This window comes from Heloderma suspectum, chromosome 2, assembly GCF_057233095.1.
Source record: "Heloderma suspectum isolate Gila_16-S chromosome 2, 16-S_ref, whole genome shotgun sequence".
Classification (NCBI taxonomy): domain Eukaryota; kingdom Metazoa; phylum Chordata; class Lepidosauria; order Squamata; family Helodermatidae; genus Heloderma; species Heloderma suspectum.
Window position 1 is genome coordinate 320,885,269 of NC_139459.1, and position 25,253 is coordinate 320,910,521.

The following is a 25,253-nucleotide window of genomic DNA, read 5'->3' on the forward strand; positions in this document are numbered from 1 at the left end:
GTATTGTTATTACCTTATGTGGACATTAGGCCTGGCATAGTAGCCACCAGTGCAGGGACCATAGCATGCTCATCTCAATTGTACATAACAGCACTTTGCAAGTAGAACAAATTGTCAGAGTCTTTAGTCCGTCTTCTGCTTGAATGCCTTAAACATATCTAAGCTCAATAAAGTGAGGAGGCAAGACATTATTTTGGAGGGTGAGGAGATTTCATGGTGGCACTATCTTCTTTTTATAGAACGTTTTCCTCCTGAGCACTTATGTATCAGTGAGGCATGACATCAAAATTAGCACCTACCACCACAATGTTAGTACTTTTAACAGGGCTGAGTGAATACAGTGTGACATTAACATATCATTTAAGGAACTTTTTTTGAGTCCAGAAAATTCCCCGCTTTTACAGTCAGTCAACTGCTTCACTAACTTGTTTCTGCTTTTTCCAGCTTGAAAAACAAGTTTTTTCTTTATTAACCCTTTTATTTTTTTCCCTTTCATTTTCTTTTAAAGCAAAGCCTCACTGGGTTCAACTGATAAAGGATTTTGAAGCAGCTGTGGAGGACAACTTATACTGGGAGTGCAGGGCGAGTGGCAAACCGAAGCCATCCTACAGGTGGCTGAGAAATGGAGAGCCTCTAATATTAGAGGTAATGGTGTTTTTGGTTGGTTTGTTGGCTGGCTGGCTGGCTGGCTGGCTGGTTTTTAAATGAACTTTTGCACAAATAGCATTGCTGCATATTAGTAGCCCGTAGACTCCACACAAGTAATTCAAAAAGAGCTGACTTTTCTTAATGATCTGCCTCAAATAGCTTCTATAGTTAATTAAATATTTACCGGGCAAAAAGATGTGCTTAATGAGGGTTCTGTTTGGGGGGAACTGGACTAAACAGCAGTGCAGACTATGACTTGTTCGGATGACATGACAGTCTGTCATGCATCAATTAACTGTCAAGGGGCTGTGGCATGTGCCATCCACCATTCTGAAGCCCCACAACATCCTGGCCAGACTAGCTTAGGGGGGATGCCCCTCCGTTACAGTTGCTCACTCCTACATAGGCTATCATTTGATTCGAATCATTCGAAGCCTGGACCAGGCAGGGGAAGGCAGCCGGGACATCCAACAGAGGCAGGTGGGCCAACTTACCACCTTATTGGCCCTGCCTGGGACTGTGTAGCTGCCAGTGAGAAGCCACCCCCTGGCTGGAGCTGAAGAGGGAAGTAAAAAAAACTCCCCTGGGCTAATTACAGCTGATTCGAGCCTGCTGGGCCCAAGCTCCCTGGGAAGACTCTTATCTGCCCAGCTCTGACATGGGGCAGCAGCGACACTGAAGGCAGGGGAGCCCCTTTCAGGGGAGATGCTTCAAGGGAAACGCAAGGGCCAGGGCCACTCCCCTAACACTGGGTTGACTGGTTCTTGTGGCTTCTATGTGTGGGTGTTGGTTGTTTTTTGTTTTGTTTTGTGTCTGTTTTGCTTAGGATCCTGTTACGTGCCTGAGTGAGAGGATATATGGCCAAGTCAGGGCACCTTAGGGGGCCCCAATTAGTGTGGTTATGGGTCAAGGGAGATATGGCATTGGGAGGAGGGCTATCCAGGTTAGGGGAACACGCCCAGACAGTTAACGGCTGTGCCATGTTCCAGCCCTCCCTCCAACTGCAGGCATGGTGGTATCCCTATCAGCCTGCCCTTGGGTCTCTGGATGCTGCTTTTAAATGCCAGATCTGTTCAAAGTAAGACCTCCCTCATCCATTAATTAATAGTGGATGAGGTGGCCGATATGGCATGTATAACTGAGACCTGGGTGGGTGAGCAGGGAGGAGGTAGTGTCTCCCAGCTCTGCCCACCGGGGTACTTGGTTCAGCATCAGGGAAGACCTGAGGGCTGGGGAAGGGGGGTTCCTATGGTCTATAGGAATTCCATCTCCCTCTGCAGGCTCCCTCTCCTATGTGACGATTGGTCTGGAGTGTTTGCAGCTTGTGTTGGGCCAGCAGGACAGACTGGGGACTTTGTTGGTGTACCGCCCATCTCCCTGCTCAACGGACTCGCTATCTGAGCTGACGGAGGTGGTCTCTGGTGCGTTTTTGCGATCCCCCAGACTCTTGCATCTCAGGGATGTCAACATTTGTGCTGAGAGCACCTTGTCTGGGGCAGCTCAGGATTTCATGGCCTCCATGATGACCATGGGACTGTCCCAACATGTCATCATCCCGACGCATGTAGCAGGGCATACTCTAGATTTGGTTTTCGCAACTGGACATGGAGATGGTGGTCTGAAGGTGGAGGACTTTGCATCAGTCCCCTTGTCATGGTCAGATCATTACCTGCTGAGGTTTAGACTTACAACAGCTTTTCCCTCCACAAGGGTGGGGGACCTGTTAAGATGGTCTGCCCACAGAAGCTAATGGATCCGGATGGTTTCCAGAGGACTCTGGGAAGGTTTCCGGCTGATATGGCGGGCTCTCCTGTCAAAACCCTGGTTGATCTGTGGAATGCAGAAATGACCTGGGTGGTTGACATGATTGCTCTGAATGCCCTGTCCTGAGTAGAGCACAGACTGCTGCATGGTACACCACAGAGCTGAGAGTGATGAAACAAAATAGGAGACAGCTTGAGTACAGATGGAGAAGAGCTTCTGGTAGATGCAATTGAATGCTGGTATGTGCCTATGGTAAAGTATATTCAGGGGCAGTCAGGTCGGCAAAAAAACATCATCATAGAATAGAATAGTAGAATCATAGAATAGTAGGGTTGGAAGGGGCCTATAAGACCATCTTGCTGCCTCTACTGAATATTCTGTCTGCCACCCAGCAGAGCTGTTCGGAGTTGTCTGGGGGCTATTACATGCCAGCCCTAAGGACACTGTAGATCCCTCTGAGGCTGCTGTAATTCATTTGCTAGGCACTTGCAGGATAAGGTCTCTTGCATCCGCCAGGACTTAGACTCCAGTGTTATAGCAGGTGAATCTGGTGAGGTATCCAGAGCACATCCTTGTCTTGTTCTCCTGGATGAGTTTCAGTAGGTACAGCTCGAGGACATTGACAAGGTGCTTGGACAGGTTCGTGCAGCCACTTCTGTACTGGATCCTTGCCCCTCTTGGTTGATAAAAACTGGCAGGGAAGGAACATATGGCTGGGCCAGGGAGGTGATTAATGCCTCTTTGCGAGAGGGGGTGGTCGCGGGCCACCTCAAAGAGGCAGTAGTGAGACCACTCCTAAAGAAACCCTCCCTGGACCCAGAAAATCTTGGTAATTTTAGGCCAGGGGCAAATGTTCCTTTCCTGGGCAAGGTTCTTGAGCGGGTGGTTGCCAACCAGCTCCAGACACTCTTGGATGAGACCGATTATCTAGATTCATTTCAGTCGGGGTTCAGGCTGGGGTTTGACACAGAAACAGTTTTGATTGCCCTGTATGATGACCTATGTCGGGAGAGAGACAGGGGGAGTGTGACCTTGTTGATTCTCCTTGATCTCTCAGCAGCTTTTGATACCATCGACCATGGTATCCTTCTTGGACGATTGTTGAGCTGGGAGTGGGAGGCACTGCATTGCAGTGCTTTCGCTCCTACTTGGATGGTCAGCTCCAGAAGGTGGTGCTTGGGGAATATTGCTCGGCCCCGTGGATTCTCCAGTATGGAGTGCCACAGGGGTCAGTTCTATCCCCCATGCTATTTAACATCTACCTGAAACTGTTGAGTGTGGTCATCCGGAGTTTGGGGGTGCATTGTCATCAGTATGCTGATGACATGCAGCTCTATTTCTCCTTTTCATCTTCTTCAGGTGAAACTGTGGATGTGCTAAATAGGTGCCTGGCTGCAACAATGGAAATCAAAGAAAAAAAATGCAAGTAGCGTTGCCCTTATTTTCGCCGTAGTCTACGTAAACATTTACGTAGACTACAGCGACCAAATAAGGAACGGGAATGGCGGCTCCCTATGGGGGCCGCCATTATCCGTACGCGCTTTTTTTTTTTAAAGTCACCCGTGATAGGCTAAGTGATGATTGACGTAGCCTATCACGGCTGACTTTGCAAATCTAGCCGTGATAGGCTACGTTAATCGTCACGTAGCCTATCACGGGGGCATTTTTTTTTCTTTTTTTGCAATGGCGGCGGCGGCAGCCGGTCGAAAGATCGGCTGCCGCCCCCGCCCCCGCCCCTGATGAAGACCTGACGAACCGCCGGCCGGACCCGCCGCCGGGAGGGACATTCGGGAGAGGTAAGTCCCGTCCCGGGGGGGGGGCGGGGGGGCGGAGAATTTCTCCCCAAAACTTGTTCAGGGGGCCGAACACGTTGGCGCTCGGCCCCCCGAAGTTTCGGGGAGAAATTCTCCGCCATCCCTAGTTGATCCCCGTTTGAAAGGGAGTCCCTTGAAGACCCAGAACTTATGGGCTAGGGAGAGATCATCCCTCTTTCCCTTGGGTCCGAAAAAAAAGGAACGGAAATAGCACCTACTACGCTATTTGCGTTCCCGTAGCTGCTGCCATTTGCGTACGCTGTGTTATTTATTTTAGCTTACCGTGATAGGCTACATAAGTATTTACGTAGCCTATCACAGCTAGGGATGTACAAAAATCACTTACCTTTTGGGGATTATGCTAATGGTTGAGGGGGAGGCGTTCCGTCCCTCCCCCTTGAATCCTCACCGGGGGGGAGGCGCTCTGTTCCTCCCCCCCCCCGGAATCCTGGCTGGCTGGCTCCGCTCTGCAGGGATTCTGCGGAGCCACCGGCCGGCTCCGCCAGCGGCCAGACATCCGGCCGCTGGCTAGCAGGAACGCAAATGGCGGCGGCCGTAGCCGCCGACATTTGCGTCCCTACAGTCAGCCGTGATAGGCTACGTAAATGTTTACGTAGACTATCACGCCTGATTTAAAAGAAAAAAAACGCGCGTACGCAAATGGCAGCACCCATGGGCGCTGCCATTTGCGTTCCTTATTTTGGCACGTCTTAGTCTACATAAACATTTACGTAGACTAAGACGGCGAAAATAAGGGGAACGCAAATAGTGTAGCGTCTACGCTATTTGCGTTCCCCTTATTTTCGCCGTCTTAGTCTACGTAAATGTTTACGTAGACTTAGGGTTGGCGGAGAATTTCTCCCCAAAACTTCGGGGGGCCGAGCGCCAACGTGTTCGGCCCCCCGAACAAGTTTCGGGGAGAAATTCTCCACACCCCCCCGCACCCCATCCCCCCCCGGGACGGGACTTACCTTTCCCCAATGTCCCTCCCGGCGGTGGGTCCCGGCGGCGGTTCGTCGGGTCTTTGTCAGGGGCGGGGGTGGCAGCCGATCTTTCGACTGGCTGCCACCGCCGCCATTCCAATAAAACTAAAAAAAAAAAAATGCCCCCGTGATAGGCTACGTGACGATTAACGTAGCCTATCACGGCTAGATTTGCAAAGTCAGCCGTGACAGGCTACGTAAATCGTCACGTAGCCTATCACGGGTGACTTAAAAAAAAAAAACGCGTACGGATAATGGCGGCCCCCATAGGGAGCCGCCATTCCCGTTCCTTATTTACGTAGACTACAGGGACCAAATAAGGAACGTGAATGGCGGCTCCCTATGGGGGCCGCCATTTGCGTACGCGCTTTTTTTTTTTTTTTTAAGTCACCCGTGATAGGCTACGTGATGATTTACGTAGCCTATCACGGCTGACTTTGCAGATCTAGCCGTGATAGGCTACGTTAATCGTCACGTAGCCTATCACGGGGGCGTTGGTTTTTTTTAACTTTTAATTTCGCGGCCGGGCGAGGTGAGGCGCCTCCTCCCCGGCCTGAATTTCGGCTGGGCGAGGCGGGAAGCCTCCTCCCCGGCCTGAATTTCGGCTGGGCGAGGCGGGAAGCCTCCCCCCCTGGCCTGAACTTCGCGGGGAGAGCAGCAAAGCGCCTCCCCCCCACCGCGAAAAGCTGCGAGACCAGGTAAGTGACTTTCGTGCACCCCTACTTATTTTTGGTACCATAAGTTACATTGATAATTTTAATTTTCTTCAGAGTACAAGATCACTTGTGCACTTTTCTCATGGTATCCACAACAATTCCTAGATTATTTCAGTATCAATACTGTAAGAATAGGATTTGTAATAGATTGGATACAATTATGTTTAACTGTCTGTGTGGATCACTGAAAAGTGAAATTGAGTGAGATTGACATCAATTTTTTCTTAATAATCTCATCAGGAAATAGAAATTCTGTCAGTAAACTTGCATAGTTTTACAGTCAGTAGTCTTAAAAATAGTAAATGGAACCACTGTATTTCTATAGTGCAACTGAGCGTTCAGAGTTCTTCAAATACATTATTTTGTTGTAATCCTAAAATAACCCTCTAAGGCAGTTATTATCTCACATTGCAGATGCTGGATTGAGGGGTGGGTGGGTGGACAGTTGCTTGCTAAGGCCACCATTTCATGGCAGAAGCAAGATTTAAAGAGTGGAATGGAGGGAGACTTCCTAGTTTGCAACTTAGGTCAGGTTTTCACTGAGGTAGTAAACATCTTGGCTGTACGTGTACCAATTAATATGGCAATAGGGAGCTCATATGATTTAGTGTAGTCCAAAAAACTCACAGCATGAAATAAATTAGTGTGCTAGGATGAAGGCTAGGCATGAACCTTTCTCTATGCCATCTAATTATCTATATGATGAGAATGTTTTGCATGAAGGAGCAATCAATAATGTGAACCAACAACAACTTTTTCTCCAGTCCAAACTCAGGAATACCATCCCAGTAAGAACGAGACCTCAGTTTCTTCACCAGTACGTGCAGTACTGGTAGGGATGGCGGAGAATTCTGCCATGGACCCCACTGAGGCTGGATTTCAAAGAATCCAGCCTCTGGAGCCCATGGCGGAATGGAGCACTGACCTCCGCCTCCCTCCGGAATCCGGTCTGCACCGGCTCCTCTGCACGGCGATCCTGCGGAGCCAGCCACTGGCTCCACATCGCTGGCGATACAGCCGGCCGCTATTGCCATGCTACATCGCTGCCTGAGTGAGGGCTAACTCTGGATGCAAATGGCATAGTGGACGCCATTTGCGGCCATAAAGGTGTTAAATTAACCTAAATGCAGCCATTTACGGCTAGCCTATTGCGTGAAAAAACAGAGACACAAATGGTGTAGTGGACGCCATTTGCGGCCATAAAGCTGTTAGATTAATCTAAATGCAGCCAGCGATACGGCACGGCAATGGTGGCCAGCTGTATTGCCAGCGATGCGGGGCCGGCTACGCAGGGTCACTGCAGAGCAGCGGCTCCGACGGATTCCGGGGGGAGGGACAGATCGCTCCAGTTAGGGCACTTGGGCAAGACCTACAATGGCCTTCCTCCCCCAGTGAGTCTACTTTCTAACTAGCTGCTTTACCTTCTAACCAGCTGCACCAGCTGCTCTTGTTCCTCACCCTCTTTCTCATCATTGCTACCACTTGCTTGTTGGACCGGCAGAGAGCCAGGGAGCAAGTAGGCCGGGCATCTGCTCAGCACTTCATCACCAATGTGGTCTGGGCCAGAGCAAGAGTCAGGTGAACAGCTAGGTTGCAATGGTGAGGAGGAGGTACAGTTTCAGGGGGTTCTTGTTAGTGGGCCCCTGCTTGGATGTGGGCACTCCACAGGTCCCCAACCATGCCTATCCTCGACGCCAGCCCTGAATACATAACACCCAGTTGCAGGAGTTGTATTCTGAGTTGTCATTTCAAGGAAGCAGATGTGATTTTTATTTCTCCATAAAAAGTACTTTGTAGAAGTAGGCATGCTTGTAAGCACCAAAATTAAAGTGAGTTGATCCTAGGATTGTTAGGAATATAGACCACATTGACAATCAAATCAGACTCGATTTTCTCAGAATTTGAAAGAGGATTTTCAAGGCTGATGTTTCAGTTTGAGGCTTATATCTGCTGGATAGTACTATGAAGCTCTGTATCTCATAAAAACCATTATTATTATATTACTCACTTTGGTCAGAGCATGGTGGAAACTCCACAATTCACTTAGTCATCAGTTAAGCTGTGTTTAAACTTTTCAGATGAGATTTTATGAAGGTATAGGGTATAGTTGCACTGAGAACATATCCCCCTTTGTCTGTTTTGTCTGTCATTTAAAGGGTACATTATACATTTGTAACTTTTGCTTTTACCATCCAGGGAAGGATACAAATTGAAAATGGGGCTTTGATCATAACAAACCTAAACTTGACAGATTCTGGCATATACCAGTGTATAGCAGAAAATAAGCATGGCACAATATATTCCAGTGCTGATCTCAGAGTTGTAGGTAAGTCTAAACTTTCATGTCTTTGTTGTTGTTGTTGTTGTTAAATAGATATTTTTCCCATGCTGCAGTATCTGTCATATGTGGCAAAGAATTTTTTAAAAAAAAAATCAGCACAGTAAGCAATTGCTTATCTGCATTGCTGAATAGTTTACCACCTGCAGCTGGAGGATATGCTATAGGGAGCGAGGTGGGGGGAGAAGCACACAGCCCAGTGTGTTTTACAGCCTAATCATTCACTGCTTTAAAAGGAGAACACCAAGATAAATTATTAATTACGGGGAGAGCAGAGACAAAGGCTTGGATGCAGGCCCAGAGATTAAAACTAATGACACGATCTGGAAGCAACATTGGCTCAGCACATTACTCAGTAGCGCTGACCTTCTGCATGAGAGCCCTGGTATTCCTGGGAGAGCAATATCATTTAAAAGCTATAAGGTGGGTTCCTGTGACCTGTTCCTTGATTATGGACACAGAGGTCAGTCATTTAGTCATGGACGTGATGCCACCTTGCCTTTAACAGCAAATGGCAAACACTTATCAGGGTGGACTACTACACTACCAGAGCTTCTGGGGAATTCAGATGACAGGCATCCTTTCTCATTGATAAGGCTAGGCCGGAGAAACCTGAAGATCAGCTTTAACTGGTCTTTAACTGTTTATAAATTACTACCAGCACCTGTTCATTGTTACGATTCACAGAGGTAGCAGTCACAATTAAATAACCACCTGGACCAGCAACTCTAATGAATGGGGTGAGCAATATTCAGAACCTAACCTATACCCGGTCAGTTTAAGTGTCATTTCACTCCATATCAGTAACATAATCCGCCCAATACTGCCCCATGGTATTGAGGTGGTGTATGGGGGAAGCTGCGTTGAGTCTTCTGGTGATCTGGGGAAACTAGCCATGCATGTACTATGATTCATGCATTACCTACCTCATCTAAATGGAATGGAACATTCTACTTCTGCATTTTGGTCAACTTCTGTTTACCTCTTTCCTTACTGAAATGTGCTGTTGCAGGAACAGCAGGCCTACAGGGGCAAATCTAAACACAGGTGTTAATTAGAACATTGACTGTATGGTTATCAGTTTGTGAGCTGTTTGTGCTGAAATCAGCCTCTGATATTGCAACACTCAGTAAATGTGCACAGATCTATATTGGTCAGCAAACCTGAGCCCCAAGTTAAACAAAAAGTTGGCTTTCATGGCAACATGAAACATGGTCCTATTGTTCTTTGAAACTGTCCTAAGCTGTGTGTTGCCAGAGAGTCTCTTCCTCCTTCACTTTGTGTCCCCTCACATGCACCTTGACTCAAATGGTTCCATGTTGTCTGAAAAGCTTAGCTGGCATGGATTTAGCAAACTAGGACAAAGTACACTTGAAAATTTCCCACTGAAACCCTCTACTGGAATGGGCAAGGGAGTATCTCCACTAGGAGCATTTCTAGGCCTGGGCCCAGCTCCCATGTATTCCCCAGAGCCTGAAGTGTCCATTGGCGCCAATGGAAAGTTTTTTTTTCTCAGCTTAATTGTCATTCAGGGGGTGATTTTCAAGAGGGACTGTAGTTAAGGAACAAAGAGTTAACTGCCCTCCCAACCTGCTGCAATGTCCCCCCTGTGCATGGTAGCTAAGCTTAGAAAAAAAATTCCCTTGGTGCCAATAGAATGTTTTCTTTTCCAAATTTAGCTGCCAAGCCATGATGGGACAGGGGGAATATCCAGAAGGATCACAGCTGGGGAGGATACCATTGACCCTGCCCTACCTGTGCACTGTGCCCCCTAAATCCTCCCTCCACATGACAATTAAGCTTAGAAAAAGCCTTCAGTTGATGCCGATGGAACGATCAGGCCCCAAATCTTTTAAGTTCCTAGCAATGCCCCTAGTCTCCACTACTAGTGTGGGTCCTCCTGAAATCATTAAATGTTCAATCTTGCTCTGACAGTAGTGCAGCTAGGGCTGGATCCTGTGGATGAAATCCAGGTCCCTGCAGCACATCACATGCACACACACACGCTCACCCCATGACCAACCAGAGTGTCAGGTGATGTGGGCAGCAGCAAACACCAAGTGTCAGCATCTGAGATGGCATGGGCATGCCCCACCAGGGCTGATGCCAAGGGGAAGCAGAGTGGGCACGTGCATAATTACAGATGCTCATTTTATTATTTTTACTTAAAAATCCATTATCCTTTTCTACAAGAAAATGGTGCTTATTCCCAAGTAAATGTTCAGCATAAGCCAGCAGAAGGAAAGGTGCTCATGGCAGTGCTATGATTTACATGAATTTAAAATGTAAAACAGTATATGCTCAGAGTATTTCTTTGTTTAGTAGGGTTGGCAAACTGTTCTTTGTTTATTTGTTTTTCTCTCTTATAACATGTCAGGGTTGTAGAAGTAGTTGAAGCATGGAATGGTGGTTGAGGCAGGTGGGTGAAGAAAAATGTTAGTTGTGTGCTTTACAACTGAAATAATACAAATGGCCATCTAAAGAGTGTGTGTGTGTGTGTGGGGGGGGTAATACGACCATCAAGCCCTGGGTCTAAAAATTACTAGTTGCACCACTGTCATCTGGTTCCTCATCTAACTAAAGTAGCATGGTGTCAGTTGGCTATGGAGAGCCCTAAGATTTCAAGTGTCTTGTGCAAGATGTACTTTAAACTCCACCTAAAGTCTACATCTCCTCTTTTGTTAAGCAGGGAAAGTCAGTCATCTTTCTTTTGTGTACCTGGAAATGGCCATTCCAGAAATACCCTACTCTTTTGCAAGTCTTTGTAATCAAAGGCTATAACGGCCTTAGAACCCCTGAACTCACTGAACGTTCACCTAGGAGTACTGCCTGAGTAATCATTTATGTAGTCTGACCCTTTTGATTTTAAAATCTATGTTTAACTCTGAGATTGCTATCAATGTTCTTTTCTGCTGTATTTATGCTGTTTTTGATTTTATGAAAGTATGTTTTATTTTGTATTTAAATTGTTTTTATACTTCCTGGGCAGTATCCAATGCAATATGAGCACTAATGAAAATTACATTGTGGTAGCATAAGGGACCTCTAGTACAATAGCATCAGCTGGCACAATAGTTTTCCCAGGGAATCCTGTCACTTCACCTAATGCTGTTGGTGTTGCGTTAGAAGTCCCTTATGCTAACACAATGTAAGTTACTTTAGCACTTATGTCACAGTGGATCCTGCCCATTTATTGTAAGCTGCCCAGCAGATGGGGTGGCACACAAATATCACACATTCCAAATGTGTTGCCAAGGATGGACACTCTTTCTAACTAACTTTTTGGAACTCCCAACTGGGTGCTGTTCTTCCACTGTACCCCTGAATTCCAGGTGATTCCAGAAGAGATTTTGCTAGAATAAATTTAGCCTGACTGACCATGGACTGCTGTCTTGGCATGCTCTTTTTCTGCACTGCTACTATGAGAAAAGTCTTTTTACCTTCTTTTGGATTATATGCTGATGCTAAGGATCCTTCTCCTCTCCATCTGTTTTAGACAGAGCATAAGGAAGGATATAACTTTCTCTCTCTCTCTCTCTCTCTCTCTCTCTCTCTCTCTCATTCTGTCTCTCTCCAGCCTTCCAGCTTTCACCTCCTTCATCCCCTTCCAAAGCCAAATAGGTCACCACAAAACTCTGTGGCTAGCACCTGTTATGCTACTCATCTTTGTCTCCCCTTCCTGTCTCTGGGACAACCTTCGCCGTTAACTATGAAAGTGTTATTTTGTTTTACTTTCTGGAAACACCATTTCTGGAAAAGCTCTAATCTCATCTCTGTTACTTCCTTGAGTACCTTACAATGGCACTGTACTATCCAGACTTTGACCCAAGTTACTCATGTGCTATGCATCTGCGCTGGTTTCAGGACCAGCTCTACTGACAGATGGCAGACTGTCTTCCAGGAGAACAGAGCCAGCGTTGCAGTGAGAAACAATTTCCCTAGCACAGTACTATGTAAGGACCCTTTCCAGTACTATGACTAACAGCACTGAATTGAAACCACTGTAATATGTCTCTCCCCTCCAGGCCCCATACCAGCAAACTAAAGTAAGACCACACAGGGGGGATCAGAAGAATTCCAATGAAACCCACATCCCGTTGTGCTAAGAGTTATGTGAATCAGCCCTTATGCAATTTCTTAAATCAAATTGTATTCATAAAAGCACATAAAGCCAATGCCTCTGAATACCATTTGCTGGGAAGCACTAGCAGAAGAAGACTATTGCTGTCATGCCATGTTTTGGGGCTTCCCATAAGCATCTGGTTGTTCATTGTGAAAAGCAAGAGTTGAACTAGATAGGCCTTTGGTCTGATCCAGCAGGGCTCTTGTTATGTTTATTGAAGTGAAAATGAAGCATGTGCTTAATTCCAGCTGAATTAAGTGGCATTTCAGTGTGCTATTCCTGTTTCAGTGCTACCTGTGCTGAACTGGAATAGTAATTTCAAAATCTTCAGTGGTTAAAGGAAAGAGAGAAAAATAACAGGAGTTCAGGAACCCACAGAGGACATGATGAAGTTGTGTTTCATAGTTAATATATTTTCTTCTTCTGCTAGCTTCTGCTCCTGATTTCTCTAAAAATCCAATGAAGAAACTGATTCAGCTTCTAATGGGCAGCACAGCTCATTTTGAGTGCAAGCCAAAAGCTTCTCCTAAAGCAACAACTATTTGGAAAAAGGGAGGTGAGCTGCTCCAAGAAAATGAAAGGTATTATGTGAATTGTCAATGTTTTCATATTATAAATGTACTGTACTGAAAAAGGAATTGTAACATAAGATAAAAGTGTTTATCTTTTAAAAAGCAGGAGTAAGCAGAATCCCTGCTCCCTGCTACTGGGTCCTTTATTTATTTATTACATTTCTATACCACCCAGTAGAAGAAGCTCTCTAGGCAGTTTACAAGACAAAACTTAAAACCAGAAAATACAATAATAAGTAAAGTGTTATATAAAACCAACCATAATTTTAAAACAGAATAAAACCAAAGTAGTAACCAAGGCTATGTTATTGTCATTCAAAATCCTAAACAACTTGGGACCAGGATAAGATCTGTGACCTATAAGATCAGCATAGGAGCCCTTGCGGGTCATTCCAAAATGAATGGAATACCCAGACAGTGGGCCTTCTCTGTACCTGCACCCACCATCTGGACAAGCCTCCTTCATGTAGTTCGGGAGGCAGAAAATGTGACATCTTTCAAACGCCTCCTGAAAGCACACTTGTTCACCCAGGCCTTCCCTGGGCTGTAAGTAAATTAATTATGTAGCTCCATTTTACTGCTCCTTTTAAAAATGTAGTTGGAAGTGTTTTTAATGCTGTGTTTTAATGCTGTGTTTTTAATATTGTTTTTTAATATTGTGAAATGCTGATTTTATGATATTCAGCAGTATATAAATGCCACAAATAAATAAATATAAGCCAACAGCAGTGCAAAGATATAAAACCACACAGAGAGAGCAATCCTATGTTCCCCAGACAGTGTCCAGGGGAGTATAGGATAGTTCAGTTTCCTGGGGGAAAGGGGGTGTTCTGGGGGGGGATGTTTCCTATGCCCACCCCAGCCTCCTTCCTTTGCCCTCCAAGTCACCGCTGCTAGATGGGCGGAACTACCCATCTAGCAGAAATGCAGGGTGGCTGGAGTGCAAAGGCAAAGATCACTTCCACTGTCCTCCCACCCTGCATTGGATATTTGGCAGTCTCCAAGTTCAGAGTCTGCCAGCAATCCACATTGGATTGTGCCCTAACACATTTTTTTTAAAAAACTGAAAGGCTAAAAATGCCAGGGATAATAAAAAGGTCCTTACCTGGCACCGAAAAGACCACAGTGTAGGTGCCAGGTGAGCTTCTCTGGGGAGTGCATTCCACAGCCAGGGAGGCACTATTGAAAAGGCCCTCTCCTTAGTTGCCTTACTTCATTCAGCACCTGCCTTACTTCATTCAGCACCTGGAGAATGGCCACTCAGGATGATCTTAGGGTCTGGGCAGGATATGTGGAAGGAGACAATCCTTCAGTTAGCCTGGCCTCAAGCTGTTTAGGGCTTCGTAAGATTCATATAATCAAAACTATGGTTTTCCCAGTAGCAACGTATGGCTGTGAGAGCTGGACTAAAAGGAAGGCTGAGCACCGAAGAATTGATGCTTTCGAACTGTGGTGCTGGAGAAGACTCTTACGAGTCCCCTGGACTGCAAGGAGGTCAAATCAGGCAATCCTAAAGGAAATCAACCCTGAGTGCTCATTGGAAGGACAGATACTGAAGCTCAAATATTTTGGCCACCTTATGCAAAGAGAAAAGTCACTGGAAAAGACCCTGATGCTGGGAAGGATTGAAGGCAAAAGGAGAAGGGGACGGCAGAGGATGAGATGGCTAGATAGCATCACGGATGCAATGAATATGAACTTGAGCACACTCCAGGAGGGAGCGCAGGACAGGAAGGCCTGGCATGCTATGGTCCATGGGGTCACAAAGAGTTGGACACGACTTAATGACTGAACAACAACAAGTTAATACCAGCATTTTGAATTTGGCCTGGAAATGGACTGGCAGCCAGTGCAGATCATAAAGCACTGGCATAACATGATCATACTGGCCAGGTCCCATTAACAATCTTGTTCCCCAATTTGGACCAGCTGAAGTTTCCAGGCCATTTTCAGAGGCAGCCCCAAGTATAACGCATTGCAGTAATCCGAACAAGAACTTCCAAGAACATGGATAACTGTAGCTAGGCTATCTCTGTCCAGATTTGATTGTGGTTGGTATATCAGCCTAAGCTGATAAAAGGTGGTCTGTGCCACTCAGGCCACCTGTGCCTCCAGTGACACTGCTGGATCTAAGATCACTCTCAAACTATGAACCTGCTGCTTTAGGGAAAGTGCAGCCCCCTCCAGAACAGGTTGAATATCTCTCATTCAATAGGATTAAGGAATCCTGGGGTGTCACCTAAAGGCACCAGTCCAGCTGAAGACTAGGATGCCTGCCACCTACCCAAATAGCAAGATGGGCCCACATCGGCATATGCTGTGGTAAGCCCAAAATTCCTGTTACTCCAGCCAACACAGCATGCAGGCTGGATGGTGGAACCGGACAGCAACTGGTTGCCTGATGACTTGATCCTGGCCCTATGCTATACCAAACTATCTGAGCTGTAGCAAATAAAAGTTGGGGGCATTTTTATATCACTCCGGCATACCTATGTTATTGCTTCCCACCTCTACTCCAATGTCCAATCCCTGCTGCCTGCATGAGATTCATGAACTAATTCAGCTTTTGTAAAAGTGATTGGGCTTCTTTTTTTCCTTTTGGGTTCATCAGAATAATACCCAAGACCACTGAAACACATTCCTCCTTCCCCCCACACACTGGGTCTTGTTTCTAATTATAAGTAGTTGTGTCAGGCTGTGTAGTAAAAAGTGTTGCAACACTTCATATATTTCCTACACAACACCCTGTCTTAAAAATCCATGAAATAGAATGATATGTGTGGGTGGGGGGAGGGGCAGGGGGAGATATTATATGTGTGGTATTGAAGATACCAGAATTACAAAAAGAAAAAAAATCTTAATAGCTGAATACATCCTGAACTTAACACATAGGCTGAAGCTGGAATCCTAAACATACTTAAACTGTAAACCTATGCACACTTGCTTGGGATTAAGCCTCATTGAGTCAACAAGGCTTACTTCTGAGTAGACATGCATAGGATTGCAGCCTTAGGAAGTATGTCTGAGTGAACTCAGTGGGATTTACTTCCAAGTAAACATGTTTGGGATTGCACCATGAATGTTGGGCAGGCCATCAATGCTCAAATACTGAATTGTTATTGCTGTTATTTGTTTATATGGTGCCATCAGTGCTTTGCAAAGTACATACAGTGAAGTGAAAGTGAAGCATGGGCTAAGTAAACACCTGTTCCCTGCCCCAAGAAGTTTATAATCTAAATTTAGGTAGTGGTGGGGAAGTGAAACAACAGTGAGAGGGAAAGACAACAAATGGGTGTGAACTAGGGATGGACAAAAGTCCCTTACCTGATCCCAAAGTTTGCTTCGCGGTGGGGGCGAGGCGCTCCGTCCCTCCCCCCGAAATTCTGGCTGGGGGGGAGGCGCCCTGACCCTCCGGCCGAAATTCTGGCCGGGGGGGAGGGCCCCGTCCCTCTGGCCACAAAACCTCCTCTCCTGCCAGGACGCAAATGGCAGCGGCCATAGCCGCCGCCGTTTGCGTCCCTGCAGTCAGCCGTGATAGGCTACGTAAATGTCTAAGTAGCCTATCATGGCTGACTTTGAAAAAAAAAAAAAAAGCACGTACGCAAATGGCGGCGCCCCTGGTTTGCGTTCCTTATTTTGGCACGTGTATTCTACGTAAACATTTACGTAGACTACAGCGAAAATAAGGGGAACGCAAATAGCATTCCCCTTATTTTCGCCGTAGTCTACGTAAATGTTTACGTAGACTACACGTGCCAAAATAAGGAACGCAAATGGCGGCGCCCATGGGCGCCGCTATTTGCGTATGCGCTTTTTTTTTTTTTCAAAGTCAGCCGTGATAGGCTACGTAAATCTTTACGTAGCCTATCACGTTTGTTTGTTTGTTTGTTTGTTGTACTTGGAAATGGTGGCGGCGGCAGCCGGTCAGAAGACCGGCCGCCGCAGCTGCCGCCGCCGCCGAACCACCACCGAACCGCCACTGGAGCCGCCGCCTCCAGGGACATTCGAACAAGGTAAGTCCCGTCCCGGGGGGGGGCGAGGGGGGCAGACCGTTTCTCCACCAATTTCGGGGAGCCGAATGCACTGGCATTTGGCCTCCCCAAGATTCATGGAGAAATTCTCTGACATCCATAGTGTGAACAAATACAGTTAAACGTACTTATGGAATTGTTTCAGTTGGTGATTAGACCTAAAGAATTAGGGCAAAGGCCTTCCAAATGACATCAGTTTTGAGCTGGATTCAAAGGAAGGGAGGCATCGCACTAGGTAGGAAACTGTAACATCAACTTAGATATAAATGGTGAGAGATTTGCTCATTCAGCAAAACTGTTGAATTGCTTCTATCACCCTTACTTCTAGTAAAGTGTTCCAAAAGATCTGAGGCACAATATCAAGGAATTAAAAAATGCTCCCCTACTGTTTTCTCTACTTTCCTATATTTAATGGCCGATTCCTACCATTACTTTTCTTACATGGGACACTGTTTACCTTGCTTGACTGATATAATCTCTTGATCAAACACTGGTATGTCAGTCTTTCCCCTTGAGTTCTTGTTCACCTGCTTGCTTATTACTTTTTCCTATTTTTCCAGCTGAGGAAAAATTAACAAATTTCCCTGGACATGCAGGCGCAGGTGGCTTTGTTAACTTACCCCTTCCACCAGAGGAGAACACGGCAGCCTTGTAGCTATCAGAAAGGTGCAAGACTGACAGGCCAGTGTTTAACTCGTTGGTATGCTGTATGGCTGTCTTTCATACGTGATGGTGGGCTCACAGCAGTGGTGAAGCATGTCCTTGTTTATATCACAATTGTCTTTATCCTCAGATATTATGACTGATATCATTAGATCCTATAAATACTGTTTTCAGAACAAGTTAGGAATGTATGAAACTATCCCTTTATTTCCATGGAGTTGCTTCCCCATCTCCTGACCCCATGTAAAGTTTGATGAAAAGTTTTTCAAACAACTTTTTCAAACAAAAAGTTTTTCAAACATGCAGTGTTTTTTTCTTTCTTTTTTATCCCATGGAACAGCTCGCTGGTGAATTCCTCAAAATGTAAATTGTAGCAGCAGGCCAATGAATAGACATTGACTGGTTCTGTATAGGAATGCATGTTCTTATGCAAATCGGAATGCACATCAGCCAGCACTGGTTTGCACATTTCAATGCACATTCCATTCTGCATTCTGATGCACATTCAGATTCTATTTTTCCCACTCTTCTCCCTTGAGCAAGAATTGGTGTATCCAGCCATCAAATAAGTTTTTACCTCAAATAAATAAATTAGATAGGCAGAGGAGCTATTACATTTAAAATTATGTATGGTACGGAGAAACTGCACAGAGAGATATTTTCTCCCTCTCTTAAAATACTAGAACTTGGGTTCATCTAATGAAGCTAAATGCATAGAGATTCAGGACAGACAAAAGAAAGCTCTTCTTCAAAGAGCACATGGTTAAGTTATGGAATTTGGTTCCACAAGTTATGGTGACCGTGATGGCCACCAATGCAGACAGCTTTAAAAGACATGGAGGATAAAGCTACTAGTGGCTACTACTCACAAAGGCTATAGATTACCTTCAGGATCATAGACATTTCTCTGAATACCAGTCACTGGGGAAAACAGCGGGAAAGGGCTATTGCCCTCATGTCTTGCTTGTTGATTTCAGAGACATCTCACTGGCTGCTGTAGGAATCAGGATGATGGTCGAAAGAAGCCCTTGGTCTAATCCAGCAAGGAATGTCTTACGTTTTTATGAGGAATGGTTGGGATAATTGCACAATATGTATATGGAAACTGAACATGGCAGATTTCCAGAGCATTTGTAGACTATGTAACAGAATTGAGGTGGCCTTAAGTTTTCAGAGCTTGGTTTCCTGAACTGTGTGTGTGTGTGTTCATCTACAGCTATTAGCAAAAATTAGGGGTGCAGGGGAATCACAGCAGAAGCTATATAAAGTGGAAAGGTAGATGTCATCAGGTAATACTGCCTGGATAATCATAAACATTTACGCACGTACATCAACATGTATGCACGCACACACGCTGCACCTTATCCATGGATTGTATGTTGTTGAGGTGTGTAGCACAAATTCAATGAAGCCCAGGCATTTAACACACGGTGAAGACACAGTGTATGTACCACTGGGAATCAGCAATTTGATATGTGCCATACTGCCATCACAAGCAATATTCTGACAGTGAGAGATATGCACACAGAAGGAAGAACACACTGTAGATATTAAAAATGACTAATGCATAACAATGGGCTGCCTCCCCTTCTTTTTTTCAAAACACATTGTGAAGAGAGGGACCAATGCCTTAGCCAATGATACAGATTATTCCAGAAAGTCAAAATGGTGCCAAGGGAGCTAATAAAGCCAGGCAACCTGGCAGCACCTTGACAGATCAGAATCTTGCTGTCAAATGCAAGGTAATGTGTGTTGGGAGGGAGAAACTGAACTACTCATGTACAAGACAGGATTGTTATAAATTAACCTGTAACTGCTTAGACTGGAGCATCATTTCTGCAGAGTTCAGTGGAGACATGTGCTCAGTCTACAGCAGCAGTCAAAACAAAGTGAACTGAGGTATGAAGACTGGGATAGAAAATAATACTGGAAATCTTGTCTCCCGACCGGCTGCCACCGCCGCCATTACAAAAAGAAAAAAGTAAAGTAAAAAAAAACCACACACACACCCGTGAAGGCTACGTAACGATTTACGTAGCCTATCACGGCTAGATTTCCAAAGTCAGCTGTGATAGGCTATGTAAATCGTCACGTAGCCTATCACGGGTGACTTCGGGGGAAAAAAAAAAGCGTGTACACAAATGGCGGCGCCCATGGGGCGCTGCCATTTGCGTTCCTTATTTTGGCACGTCTAGTCTACGTAAACATTTACGTAGACTACGGCGAAAAAAGGGAACACTATTTGCGTTGCCCTTATTTTCGCCGTAGTCTATGTAAATCTTTACGTAGAGTAGATGTGCCAAAATAAGGAACGCAAATGGCGGTCCCCATGGGAGCCGCCATTTGCGTACGCGCTTCTTTCTTTTTTTTTCAGTCACCCGTGATAGGCTACGTGATGATTTACATAGCCTATCACAGCTGACTTTGGAAATCTAGCCGTGATAGGCTACGTAAATCGTTACTTAGCCTATCACGGGTGTGTGTGTGTGTGTGTGTGTGTGTGTTTTTACTTTTTTTTTTCGCAGCCAAGTAGACGGGGCGCTCCTACCCGGCCTGAATTTCACCGGCGAGGGATGGGGCGCCTCCCCCCCGGCCTGAATTTCAGCTGGGCGAGGCGGGGCGCCTCCCCCCCCTTGCCTGAACTTCTGGGGGAGAACTGAAGCACCTCCCCCCCACAGCAAAGCAAGCTGCGGGACGAGGTAAGTCCCTTTCGTCCATCCCTACAGCCACCATAGCGGCCACCAATTGCGTCCAGCCAGGCTGCCGTGATAGCTTATGTAAGTATTTACGTAGCCTATCATGGCTGGGCAAAATAAAAAAAAGCATATTCAAATGGCGGCGGCTACGGCAGCCGCCATTTGTGTTCCCTATTTTTCGCCGTTTTATCCTACGTAAATATTTACGTAGGCTATTACGGTGAAAAAAAAGGGCAACGCAAATAGCGTAGTGGGCGCTATTTGTGTTCCTTTTTTTTCGCCATAATAGCTTACGTAAATATTTACATAGGCTAAAACGGCGGGGGAAAAAGGGATGCAAATAGCGCCCACTACACTATTTGCGTTCCCCTTTTTTTTGCCGTAATAGCCTACGTAAATATTTACATAGGATAAAACGGCGAAAAATCGGGAACGCAAATGGCGGCCACCGTAGCCACCGCCATTTGAGTACGCCATTTTTTATTTTTTTTTTGGCTTGGCTTGCCGTGATAAGCTACATAAATACTTACGTAGCCTATCACGGCAAAGACCAGGATGCAAATGCCGGCCGTGGCAGCTGGTTGAAAGACCAGCCGGAGCTGCCGCCGGAGCTGCCGCCATCCGGAACATCCGCCCCAGGTAAGCTTCGTCCCGGGGGAAATCCCGGGGGGGGGCGGGGGGCAGGCCATTCCACCATGGATTTCAGGGGGCTGAATGCCAGTGCATTCGGCCTCACTGAAATCCATGGCAGAATCCTCCGCCATCCCTACATTTAAGACACTGAGGTAAGGGGCTTATACTGGACTATATTCTAAGCTGATATATTGCTGATGATACATACAGTGGTGAGAAAAAGTTTGTGAACCCTAATGATAATTACAGAAATTCCATAGTTTTACAATGATAGCTTTCGTGAATCAAAATCAGTCCTTTTCTAAAAATCCAGCAGGGTTTATATTAACTAATTCTATGTCTTGTGAAATAAAATGATGTATAAATTAGGCAAACAATGAGTGCTTAAGAGTCAGGGTATGTGCAAAAGTAAGTGAACCTCTGGTTGTATCAGCTCAGTTAAAGGGAATAATTAGAATCAGGTGTTTAAGTAATTAGGTAGATATTCAGGGGTGAGTTTGGAAGGCCCCACCCTATAAAAGGATCAGAAACTTTTTGAGCTTGGTCTTTACCATACAGTTGTGTGGAAACACATCATGCTATAATCAAAAGATATCTCTGAGTACCTCAGAAAAACAGTTGTTGCTGCTCATCAGTATAGAAAGGGTTACAAAACAATTTCTAAGGATTTGGGGCTCCACCAATCCACTGTCAGACAGATAGTCTACAAATGGAGAAGGTTCAAGATCACAGTCACTCTAACTAGAGGCGGTCATCCTATCAAAATCTCTCCAAGAACAAACCTGTGCATCATCCAGGAAGTCAAAAGGAACCCCAGAGTAACATCCAAGAATCTGCAGGCCACTCTCGCCTAATGTGAGTGTTCATGACTCAACAATCAGAAAAAGACTGAACAAGAATGGTGTTCATGGGAGGACAGCCAGGAGGAAACCACTGCTCTCTAAAAAGAACATTGCTGCTCATCTGAAGTTCACTAAAGATCACATAGATGATCCCCAAGACTTCTGGAACAATGTTCCCTGGACAGACAAGCCAAAGTTAGAACTTTATTTCTAATGTTATGTTCTTCATTATGTTTGGCAAAAAACAAACACAGAGTTCAAACAGAAGAACCTCATCCCAACCATCAAGCATGATGGTGGGAATGTGATGGTTTGGGCCTGCTTTGCTGCCTCAGGACCTGGATGGCTTACCATCATTGAAACAACCATGAATTCTTCAGTGTATCAGGAGATTCCAGAGGAGAATGTCAGGTCATTCATCTGTGAGCTGAAGCTGAACCGAAAGTGGGTCATGCGTGGGGATGTCAGAGAATTCCGCAACGGATCTCGGTGAGGCTGAATGCCAGTGCATTCGGCCCCCCGAAATCCATCGCGGAATGGCCTGCCACCACCCCCCGCCCCCCATGGATCCCCCCGGGGATGAGACTTACCTGGGGCGGATGTTCCGGACGGCAGCGGCTCCGGCGGCGGCTTTGGTGGCGGCGGCGGCTGGTCTTCCGAACGCTATTTGCGCTCCCCACTACGCTATTTGCGTTCCCCTTTCTTTTCTTCATCTTAGTCTACGTAAATATTGACGTAGACTATGACGGCGAAAAATAAGGAACGCAAATTTCCGTACGTGTTTTTTTATTGTTGTTGTTACCTAGAGCCCTCCGCGGCCAGAAATCCGGCTGCAGACGGCCCTGGCCTGGGCCTGGCCGGCTGCTCCGCAGAGCTGCCGCGGAGCACAGCCGGCTGTCGAGGATTCCAGGGGGGAGGACCGGATTGCCTCCCCCCTCCCATCGAAGATTCCGGGGGGAGGGACGGAACGCCTCCCCCCCCATACCATGAACAGAATCCGCGAAAAGGTAAGTCACTTTTGTACACCCCTAGTCATGCGACAAGACAATGATGCTAAACATACCTGCAGCTCTAGAATGGCTGCAGAATAAGAAATTCCCTGTTTTAGAATGGCCTAATCAAAGTCTGGCCGCTATTCATGCAAGGAAGCCCTAAAATGTCACTGAGGTGAAGCAGTTCTGTAAGGAGGAATAGGCCAAAATTCCTCAAAACTGATGTAAGAGACTGACTAACAGTTACAGGAAACACTTGAAGTCATTGCTGCTCAAGGGGGTGCCACCAGATGCTGAATTGAAAGATTCACATACTTTTTCACACATGGATATTGAATGTTGAATCAGTTGTGGATAAATAAATATTGAAAAAGCATCATGTTTGTGTGTCATTTATTTACTCAGGTTATCTATATCCATCCTTTATCTAGGATTATGGGGTTGGATTAAGGTTTAATAACATTTTAGGCTGGAAATATATGACAATCCTAAGGGGTTCACAAACTTTTTCTTGCCACTGTAATATGGTTGAGCCAATGTGGTGCAGTGATTGGAGTGTTCTGTTTGGAGGTGAAAGTCTTGGATGTGGAAATCTTGGAATTCAAAGTTCTTTTAAGCTATTAAGGCTACCCACTGTATGTCCATGGAGAAATCTCACTCTAAGCCTAACCAACCTGGCAGGATTGCTGTGTGCAAATGTTACATTGAGCTTTTTGAAAGAAAGATGGTATACAAATATAAAAGAAAGAAAGAAAGGTTCCTCTTGTGCAAGCAACGAGTCATTACTGACCCCTAGAGGGCCGCCGTTTTTCCTCGGCGTTTTCCTGGCAGCATTTTCCTATAGCGGGGTGGTTTGCCATTGCCTTCCCCAGGCGTGACTACCTTTCCCCCAGCATGCTGGGTACTCATTTTACCGACCTCAGAAGGATGGAGGGCTGAGTCGACCTGAGCCAGCTACCTGAGAACCAGCTTCCGCTGGGATCGAACTCAGGCCATGGGGAGAGTTTCGGTTGCAATACTGCCACCTACCACTCTGCGCCACATGAGGCTAAAGTTTAAAAGTGAGAGGTTATTGATAAGATTCAGATAAAGGAAAAATTTTCAAAATAAATGCTAGGAAAATAACTGCTAGGAAAATAATGGAGGCCACAACATATGATTCTGGAAGATACCACAAGAGTTATTCCCAAGCCATTTAGGTAATTATTCTTACTACAGTTTTCATAGCATCAATGTTCATACTCACATGTGTATTGTTGTGTTTATCTGCACAGAAAATCACAGTTTGTTCATACATTCTCTCTCATTCTGTTTGTCAAGTGTTCACAAAGGCTGAAGTTCCATTTATGGTTAACAACTGAATAGTTTTCTCTAGGCAGGTAAAAGCAACATAGAAATTTAGGAGTCCTTGGTATGAGTATCCTAGCATGGAAAGTGGTTTAGAATTATCCTTTGTTCATTGTTTGTTTCAGCCATATATATATATATATGCTGACTTGCCTTGTCCAGGAAATTATTTGCCAGAGAAGAAAGAATCATAGATATAAACACTTTATTGGAATCTTGCCCTATCCTTCATGGTCTATGTTAAAAAAAACTTTGTTCCATTTTCAGTAGAGTGAGCAATTTAAACTGGGGAAAATGACTTCAGAACCAAAAGGTCAAATGAAGCCCTCATCCAGCTTCTATAAAGCCATCTGCAAGTCTCCCATGGTACAAAGTGGAATGTGTGAGTCACCAATCCTAAATAGACTTATCTGGGATTAAGTGGCACTGAATTTAGTGGAACCTCATTCTGACATCCATAGGATAGGGCTGTATGTTACAGTGGCAGTGTCCAATTCAACTGGATTTTTCAAGAGAGGCGGAGGAAGGTTACATATTGCAGAAGCTACTCAACAAGTGATCAAAAACAGTAATTTCACCCTGTTTCCAGGGGCACATCTACTCAAATAAACATCCCATTGTCAAAATGTAGTTATTTTAATAAAGTGTTTGACTAGATTTATGAACCTGCTTGAGCTTGCATCATTGCTTTGGATAGGAAAGCAGCCCAGAGGGAAGTTGTTTCTTGAAAATACAGCAGCTGAAGTACTGACCTAAATCTTGCAATGGATTATAAAATGAATGTATTAGATTAACCCAGGATTTGCTACTTAATTAAAAATGAAGGATGTTCAAAGCAGAATAAATGTATACATTTTGATGGAAGTACTCTAATGCTCTGCTTTGAAGTGGATGATCTGAAGGCTGGGCTGTGTATGCCCCCCCCCCACTGTTTTGGATGACGGACTGATCTCCCTCAAAGCAGAAAGGCTCCCCAGCATTGCCCTGCCTTCTCATTTCTTCATGGAGTTTAGCTGAGATAGTACTTGGACTTCTATCAGCTTCTTTCTTCATTTTTGTCTGTAGCTTGCTCCCTTTCCTTCCTTCCCCTC

The 25,253-nt window shown here is 45.5% G+C and overlaps 1 protein-coding gene across 1 annotated transcript in view; it reads left to right on the plus strand.

The window, feature by feature from the left end:
- Positions 1-25,253, plus strand: part of CNTN3 (contactin 3) — a 393,326-nt gene that overhangs the window by 315,031 nt on the left and 53,042 nt on the right. Inside the window, exons 7-9 of the mRNA XM_084832495.1 lie at positions 509-645; positions 8,122-8,251; positions 12,817-12,967. Coding sequence (XP_084688621.1) covers positions 509-645; positions 8,122-8,251; positions 12,817-12,967 — 418 coding nt within the window. The remainder of the gene's footprint in view (positions 1-508; positions 646-8,121; positions 8,252-12,816; positions 12,968-25,253) is intronic.